At 36.5% G+C, this 9,427-nt stretch overlaps 2 protein-coding genes across 3 annotated transcripts; one reads left to right on the plus strand and one right to left on the minus strand.

Moving 5' to 3' along the window:
- Positions 1 to 2,045: 2,045 nt before the first annotated feature.
- Positions 2,046 to 4,346, plus strand: LOC141596396 (SUN domain-containing protein 4-like). Its single transcript, XM_074416533.1, has 4 exons — positions 2,046 to 2,239; positions 2,530 to 3,620; positions 3,866 to 3,951; positions 4,118 to 4,346. The coding sequence occupies exons 1-4, from the start codon at positions 2,077 to 2,079 to the stop codon at positions 4,344 to 4,346; spliced, it is 1,569 nt and encodes a 522-aa protein (XP_074272634.1). The 5' UTR covers positions 2,046 to 2,076.
- Positions 4,347 to 5,205: 859 nt separating this feature from the next.
- Positions 5,206 to 7,875, minus strand: LOC141596398 (uncharacterized). 2 transcript variants are annotated; one of them, XM_074416539.1, is made up of 2 exons: positions 6,587 to 7,875; positions 5,206 to 5,506 (listed from the first exon to the last, which is right to left on the minus strand). In XM_074416539.1, the coding sequence occupies exons 1-2, from the start codon at positions 7,613 to 7,615 to the stop codon at positions 5,387 to 5,389; spliced, it is 1,149 nt and encodes a 382-aa protein (XP_074272640.1). In that variant the 5' UTR covers positions 7,616 to 7,875; the 3' UTR covers positions 5,206 to 5,386. The 2 variants fall into 2 exon arrangements, with proteins under 2 accessions (XP_074272640.1, XP_074272639.1); XM_074416538.1 differs by having other exon boundaries at positions 5,206 to 5,518; positions 6,587 to 7,869.
- Positions 7,876 to 9,427: the final 1,552 nt, after the last annotated feature.

The following is a 9,427-nucleotide window of genomic DNA, read 5'->3' on the forward strand; positions in this document are numbered from 1 at the left end:
AAATATTTTCTTCTAGCACTCTCAATCTTTCTTCGAGAAATGTTTACTTTTTTTGTTTGTATATATTTTTGTTATCTCATAATATTTTTTAATTATCACCCCACTTCTCTTTTTTTTTGCACATTTTTATATTATCACCCTTTTTCTTTAATTTCTACTTTGGGACGTACATTTTAGTAAATGTTTCTTATAACTTTTTTTTTTTAAATTACAAAATAATGTCATCGTTTAAGGGTAAAATTCTCACGTTACTCCACCAATTGCAAACTTTTTCCTTTTATTTTCAATTGGTTTTTATGTTTTCTTAATCTTAATTATTGCCCACAAGCAAATGAGATGATAATTAAAAAAAAAAAAGGAAGAAGTATAATAATACAAATTGTGTATCCATATTTCTTTGAAATTCATTGAGATAGGCGTTAAAGCTCCTCACATAAAAGTTCACCAACAACAAAAATATAGAGATGACTATAATTAACAAGAGATATAGAAATGAAACTAGAATGATGTCCGTTGTTTAACAAATACATTTTCTCGTGTATCCTCTCAAAAATTGCTCACATAAAATTTATTTTTAAAATTATTGAATGCGTATTTAGTCTAAAATTTTATTTTTATAAGTCTCATGTCATCAACTCCTTGCTAATAGTTTAAATATATCACTTAGGTCTTTCGTTATACAAAAATCATTTCAATAATATTTCTCTCAATACGTTGGAAATCAATTGAATTTACAAGGACGATGTTGCAATACCGATGAATCGACAAGAATTGTTAATGTATTATTTGTTAAAAGTTTAACAAACTCCATTGCATTTAAAAAAATAAACTTTTAAATTTAGCCTAATTAGTAAGATAAACATAAGTTGTATTTTAACATAGCGCTTTTTGCGCATTATTCATATCGTCTCTAATTGACTAAAGGCAATATGTAAAATTCAGTTATAAAATATCATTACCATCCAATCATTTATATATTTTACATATTTACTTTATTTTACATTTCTTTTTTCATTAGAATACGTTAGGTAATAAAGAATAGAATTAGATGTCCAAGTGTCCAACATTTTATTTCTTTGTCGGATAAAAATAGGACCAAGGTTCTTCGAACGCACCAAAACAACACTAAAAACAATATATCAAGTACTAGAATACCAAAAGCCATCAATGTTGAGTGAACTGAATAATCACCGTGACAAAGCCAAGTGCCCTCGAAATCCAGAGACAATCTAAACACCGTAAAAAAAGCAGGGGAACAAAAACAGAAAGGGGACCGACAATAATTAACACAACAAGACAGCACAATGAGGACCGTAGCAAAATAAGAGTAGTTTGCAAAGTTAATATTCCACTATTTGAATGCAATTTTACGTTTTCCCATAATTTGTGTTGACTTTGCTTATAGGCTTTGAGAATAAGTTGTTTAAAGTGCTCTCATGAAACACGAGACAATACAATTTCCCATTTAATTTATATGCAATACCAGCCTTCGAAATCAGATAATGGACATTCGTATGTTCTTTAAAATGAGGGATTCATGGATTTTGGTGCTATAATATATCTTACCCTCATGAACTGTGACAGGACCCTTATTGCCTTGCTTAGGTATCCTACCAACATATCTCCAAGATAATAAGCAAGAAGACAAACAAGCCGAATAACGCATTCATAAACGATACCGCAAAAATAAAAGAACAAAAACAATCAAACCCGTGATTCTCACGGGTCACAAAACTAGTTATCTATGATAAAAGTAGTAAATTTATTAATTAATCCTAATAAAAACCACAATAAATATGATCACAGTAATTGATCAACATACTACTTATGTAAGTTTTCACTCATAGCATTTACTTAATTCTGAAAGGTTTGTTTATTTCATTGAAACCTATATGTTATGAAACCATAAATCAATAGTTTTTCTGCTGTTATTATTCAGTTACACTATTAGCTTTTGCTTAAGTTCACTTTTATCTTGAATGTTTACTCAACATTATTTACTTGATGATATATTTATTTGTGTGACTTGAATGGTGTAGGGTGGTAATACGGTGAATTGTAAAGGATTGATGAACGATGCAGAGATCACGTAGAGCTCTTCTGCAGCACGGATCATTCGAGAAGGCTGATGTTAACAATCGTTTATATAAGCTTTCGTTGTCATTGGTGATCGTTCTTTGGGGCCTCGCCTTTCTTTGGAACTTGTGGATTAGCCATGGTGATGTTAATAGCGACAGAGGTATGTTGTTTTAATGTTTTGTGTTGTATTGTGCTATTTGTTATTACTCTTTCTCGAGGTATCGTCTTTTATGATTTCATTTCCAATTGAGTAACAAACCTCATTATCCTTTCATTTTCGATTATGATAGAGTAAGGCAAATTAACTCGCTAAATAAGTCTCTCTTTCTTAATATTACGAATTTCCTGTTTTTTTTTATGCAATTCTCGTTGCAGTTTTCATTGTGAGTCGTCTGACAGCAATCTCTCTTAGGCTAAACATACGCTTAGTCGTATTCTTTACCTTTGCAGTAAAACCTAAAGCATTCATTGTGCTTAATATCTCGAGCTGGGATGAACGGAGACCAGAAAACAATGCAACCCTTGATTCTGCAGGAAAAGCTGTATTTCCCACATTTGACAGTTGTAATAATGAAACTATTACTGCGGTAAAAAATGTCAATTTAGACGAGGAAGCCGGGAAAGACAATGGAAAGACCGACAGCAGGTTAACTCGTACAGTGCCTCTTGATTTAGATGAGTTCAAAAGTAGGGCCTTCAGTTCTAGAAGCAGCACCTGTGTATCAACTGCAACAGGAGGTGCAATTCATCGGATGGAGCTCGTGGGTGGCAAGTACAATCACGCTTCTGCCGGAAAGGGAGCCAAAGTATTGGATTTTAACAAGGAAGCGAAGGGCGCTTCTGATATTCTGAACAAGGATAAGGATAAGTATCTCAGGAACCCGTGTTCAGTTGAGGAAAAATTTGTTGTCATCGAACTTTCTGAAGAAACTCTAGTGGATACAGTTGAAATCGCAAACTTTGAGCATTACTCGTCAAATCTGAGAGAATTCGAGCTTCTAGGTAGTTTAGTTTATCCTACACAGACATGGGTTCAATTAGGCAGCTTTTCTGCTGAGAATGTGAAGCATGCTCAAATATTTACTCTATCGGATCCAAAATGGGTGCGATACTTGAAGTTGAAGTTACTGACCCATTTTGGATCCGAGTTCTACTGTACGCTAAGTAGTATTGAAGTGTATGGCGTTGATGCAGTCGAGAAAATGTTGGAGGATCTTGTTGAACAGCAGGTAAACCGGATGCCTGATGAGAATGCTTTCAATGAGAGTGATTTGGCAACAGAGACAGTTCCTGAGGCGGTGGATGAAGTGCGCCACCAGCAGGTAAACCGGATGCCTGGTGATACTGTTCTTAAGATACTGATGCAAAAAGTTCGAGCACTGGACATGAGTTTAAATGCTCTTGAAGGGTATTTAGAGAATGTCAATGTTAGATATGAAAGCATTTTTAAGGAATTTGACACAGAATTGGAAGAGAAAGATCTGGTACTCGAAAAGATAAGATCAGAGTTGAAGAATGTCCTGGATAGCAAGGACCTCATTGTATGTCCCGATTTCTCATCTTTTTCATTCTTCCCGTTTTCTTTCTAGAGAGTAGAGACGGTCACTCATGTGAGACGAGCCAAAATCCATATTTATTTTGAGGTTCTGGAATGAAAACTCACCCAGGGATCTGAAACTCACTGTAGTTTCATTATTTCTTTATCTTCATTTTATTACAGTCATAAACTCGTAATATGCATAGTTCGATTTTATTTGGTTAATATATTCGGTTTCTTTAATTCCAGGCTAAGGATGTAGAAGACCTCTTCGCTTGGAGATCCCTAGTCGCCAAGCAATTGGACGGTTTAGTACAGGATAATGCTATGCTCAGGTTATGTTTGCTTCCTCATATTCAAGTTGAGTCCTTTGGGTCGGGTCAGTTTACGTTTACCCCTAAGACGCGAGGTGGTCTCCTTTGTTTAATTTGTAGTTAGACATATTTCATGCTGAGTTTGGTTAAACTAATCACTAATGGTGACATACTCTTAATCATGCAGAACCGACATCCGAAAAGTGCTGGAAAATCAGGTGTACATGGAGAGCAAGGCCATATTGGCTTTTCTTATAAGCATAATTTTCGGGTTTTTTGCCCTTGTAATGCTGTCCAAAAATATGATAGGTAGTGTTTGTAGATCAAAATCCCCCAGGAATTTTTGTAAGGTCAAGTCTTCCTGGTTTTTCCTAGTAGTGAGCTGTTCCACTACTATGGTCATCCTTTCACTGTAGATCGGTTGATATCGATTTTTTTTTTTTTTTTGACAATGAGAAAGATTGTTTTACATTACAGTATCATGACTCTCTTCTAAACCATGTTTATATCGATTTTTTTTGGATCAACTTAGGAGGCGTTTGGTTCAATAGCATGGAATGGAATGGATTGGAATATGAACCCATAATGGTATGGGGTTCTAAATACATTCCTTTATAAACTTGTTTGGTTCATCTAAAATTGTAGAAGGGAGGAATGGAGTTAGATACCAAGGGGGGAAGTTGGGTATGGGATTCTAGGGGGTTGGAATGGAGTTAGAATCCATTGGGTATCTAACTCCATTCCAAAAGACTCCAACCAAACATTGGAATGGAGCAAATCCATTCCAATCCATTCCAAGAGAGCCAACCAAACACCCCCTTAGTTATATTAGCTCAAATTTTTCCCGTTTATAGTGGGTGATCAGATAAGGGGGTCAAATACTCGGATGTAAATAGCTCTATAAATGGCCATATTTATGTTACTTCAACATGAAGTGGGTGTTGCGAAATTACTCATAATTCATAACTAGTTTTTGAACCCGTGCAGTGCACGGGTGGCAAGGTAGAGTGTTAATCAAAGTAGATGTTAATTTTTTCGACTGAAAATTTTAATTTTTTCAGTTCATATTATCAGGGGCGTAGATAGTTCATTGTTTATAATCTCTCATTATCTAGTCAAACAATAGTGAATCGAATCATCGATACACCGAGGTTTCATAGAAGATGAAAATTATCCAAGTAAATTCACACATGTAAGAATAACCTTTGGTACAATTTTTTTTTTTTTTTTTTTTTTGACAACAATTTTGGTACAATTTTAAAGAGACTTTCCAAATAGTTCAAAACCTTTTGGAGTAGAAGTATACTGGAATTTACAAACCAAACTAGAGTACTAGAGATGTTCGAAACATATATTACATACAGACATGAGTAAGAGATGAGGTAAACATACTACAATCACCCAAATATCCAGGGAAACATCAACTGTCTTTTACGGGGTCTTGAGACAGTGAGACCTATCTCAAGCTCATCACTGGCCATGAAGCCATCCCTGGGGCTGGTAATGCAGGGCGTATAATGGGTATGCGTTTCACCACTGAAAATGCCTCGTTAAGACGTGCAGCCTGGCTCGTCAACTGAGATACCTTCTGCAAGATCCCAGTTGCAGAAATGATCAGGTCAATTTAAGAAGAAATAAATCACACAGTTCACAAAAGCAGGTATGACACAGACATACATAGGCAGGTAACATATGTTGTTGCCTAAAAGCTTAAGACTCGAGTGATCTAGCGCATGTAAGCAAATTTCTCAACCAAAATGTTGGAAAAACCCTTTTTAACCCTATAATTTTGTAATATAATTATAAAATAATTTTGCCCAAAAGCTTAAGACTCGAGTGATCACACGGTTTGTCTATTTACTCAACATAATTTTGGAAAAACCCTTTTTAACTGGCTTGCAATCATCCCTCAAAACAAAGACATTCTTTTAGAGACAGGCCATATTGGACTTATTCTTTTAGAGACAGGCACTTGCATCAGTCATTTCCAAAGCACAAAAATAAGGAGAGTGTTGTCGTTTAACATATGCAATGGTGACATAAATGACCGCCTACTCTATAAGTTAAACTTCTATCATGATAAATCAGCTGGTTGAATGATGAAAGAAACTCAATTGTTTACTCATGAGATTGATTATCCACATTTCTCAAGAATCTTTGCAACAGCATAGAAGAATACCAAATAGTAAAGCTTAATACGACAAATATATCAAATAGATGCAAGTAGAAGCCTCTACTTCACAACTCGAGATATGATACGATAGTTTTTTAGTAAGACTAACAAAACTCTTAAAATGTGTTCCCTATTTTCATACAAAATCAAATAAATTCAAATCCAAACTAGGCTGATCACTGATCTAAACCCGTTTCAAGACAGGGGATATCGCGCCTATCATGGAACAACTAGCGAATACAAAACTCAAATGACAGCACATTGCAACACCAAACCCAGCAACACATGGCTATTTTCTAGCACCAACTCATACTTGTTACTCACAAGTATTATGGCATGCTATACTGTAACTCTGTAAGAAGATCAGGAATAAATTGGGGTTAAAATATAAGAGAAATGCGATATAAAACAAATAAACAACGGTACATAAACACAAAAACTCATATAAGACGGTTGTATATAATGAGCGCAAAGAAGATGGACCTTGTCATGAACTGTGACATTGACTTGAACACTCATGCTCTTACGCTTCATCTTATACAAATACCTACGGCGTAATAGCACAAACCCCATTAAAGCAGCGGCCGCCATTGATACAGACCAAACTGGGCTCACTCTCAATGCACAGTACTTCAATACCTCCAATGGAACCTTCCACCATACTACCCTCTTCTCATTTTCATTTTCATTCTCATTCCCTTCCATTTTCCTTTCCTCGTCGTCTTCGCAATTCAAACAGTTCCCATGCTGTTCTTGTTCCTGCTCTTCAGCACACTCCCCACTAAAAGACACTGCATCATCATTTCCACTGTTTTGATTAACAATTTCGGATGATTTTGAGGAATGATCAGATAAAACAGTAACTGAATTGATCTTTACTTCCTCATTTCCACTGTTTTGATCAACAATTTCTGATGATTTCGAGAAATGATCAGAAATATCAGTCACTGAACCAATCTCTACATCATTATTTCCACTGTTTTGAACAATTCCCAATGATTTCGCGAAATTATCAGAAAAATCAGTCAGCGAATTGATCTCTACCTCACTGTTTTGAACAATTTCAGATGATTTTGCGAAGGAACTGATCTCTACATCATTATTTCCACTGTTTTGAACAATTTCAGATGAATTTACAAGATGATCAGAAAAACCAGTCACTGAATTGATGATCTCTACATCATTATTTCCACTGTTTTGAACAATTTCCGATGATTTGACACAATCAACAGCAACCCCAGTCACTGAATCAGTCCCTACATCACTATTTCCACTGTTTTGAACAATTTCCGATGATTTTGCAAAATGATCAGAAAAACCCAGATGGTCAATTCCAGTAAAACCCTGATTATCCAACTCTTTCTCTTCAAGTGAGAAATGATGAGAGCGAATTACGCCTACGCCGCCGCTGCGGTCACCGAATGAAGGAGAATGAGTAGAGTGGTTGTGTTCATCAGAATTGGGTATGAATTCCCAGTCCCAATCATTTGTATCTAAATTAGGGTTTTCCATTTTTACTTAAACTTTGACAAAATTACTCCGTAGTATTTAGAAATTGATGAACTGGTGATTATATTATTTAATGATTGTTGTTATCATTTGAGAATTTTTCCACAAGTTGGTGAATTGATGACGGTTTGTGTTGTTTGGTTGGTTGAACTTGAAGCAAGTAGTGAACAAAAGGTAAAGAATAATAAAAACAGGAAACAAAAAGTTAACTAAAGATTGTAAAAAGTAACAAATTATGTAGCTTTCGGTGTTACGACTTTACGAGTAGTTGTTACATGTGGTGATAAATGCTGATACGAGGAACACAAGTAAAAAGAAATATTCCCTCGTATTCAGGGGCGTCTAACAACCCGTATAACCACGGGCGGTGGAACCGGGCCTCCGGTTTTGAACACCGAATTTATAAGCCTTATTTATTAAATTCAATACAAAAATCGAAGTATAGTACTCTTGTGCATTCATATTTGGGGCCTCATTTTTTCTCGGTGCACCGGGCCTCCATTTGTTATAAGACGCCCCTGCTCGTATTCTATATGATCTTCTACATAATTTTTGGACCAATATTTAGTGAAGTGGTAGTATGTGGAGGAAAATAAAAGTAGGAGACAGAATGTGGAGTTAGATGTTATATTAACCACAAATAATGAACAAATAAGGAAAGTGAAATATCTTTGTGAATTTTCCGATTTAGGAAATGTGGAAGATGTTAGTGAATAAGAGGGAGTATCTTTAAAATATACTCCTTCCGATCCAAATCAAAGGTAACATTGACTTTTTGTCACTATTCATAGTCGTAGGGAATCTTCGATATTATTCTTAATTTATAAGACAAAATATATTCATGTGAGATCTTGTTTGATTCATCGTCATGAATGTTATAAGTGATGGGGCATATTCTGCACCGCTGACCAAGTCAACATATTGAGCAAGGTCAAAGATATCCACAGCAAGTCAACGACTTAGACAGCCTAGCCGATACAACCCATCGGCCTGTCACATGGGTCTCGGCATGGCAACCGCCAAATGACACATACCCGCGTACTCATATCCAAGACCCATCGGCGGTGAGTCAACAGGGCCCGCCGGCCTGCCATAGGTCCCTCGGCCGAGGGGTAGATCAGTCTTTCCACCTGCTAGCCACTTGGCCACTACGTGACAAAAGGTGAAAGCCTATAAATACTCCTCAACCTTCATTGAGGAAAGGATCCAGAAAATACACAACTAAACCTAAATACACTATTCATCCGGTAATATCTTCCTTATCTCTCTACAATATACATTCAGCCAAGTAACGACTTATCCCTTAAGTTTACTCGACTTGAGCGTCGGAGTGAGTACGCTTGGCACAAAGCCAAGCCCTCGCCTTCTTCATTGTTGCGAGAGGCCGAGAGGAACGATTAAGACCAAAGGAGAATCCAACTCAAGACATCATTCAACAAGCCACGGGTGGTAACTATACCTGCTCTGGAATTACACCCGGAACAATTGGCGCCGTCTGTGGGGAAAGACACTAGAAGCTAGTCACATTCATTCCCAAAAAAAAAAAAAAAAAAAAAAAAAAAAAAACCCACCCAAAAAGCTAAGATGTCAAAACAACAAGACGCAGTCGTGACCGACGAAACCGCATTCTACCACGATGATACTTTCAACAATTCTGGAGTCGTGCAGCCCTCCACCGGCGGAGTAATCCAACCGGAGTTCGGGATACCGATAATGCCGGACACGTCGCTTGCCACCAACCAGTCACCATCATGGGACACGTGGTTGACATAGCAAAAACCGAAAATGGTCCTGGACCTAATTAGTAATACGCCC

Source organism: Silene latifolia, chromosome 8 (assembly GCF_048544455.1).
Source record: "Silene latifolia isolate original U9 population chromosome 8, ASM4854445v1, whole genome shotgun sequence".
In the NCBI taxonomy this organism is placed as follows: Eukaryota; Viridiplantae; Streptophyta; class Magnoliopsida; order Caryophyllales; family Caryophyllaceae; genus Silene; species Silene latifolia.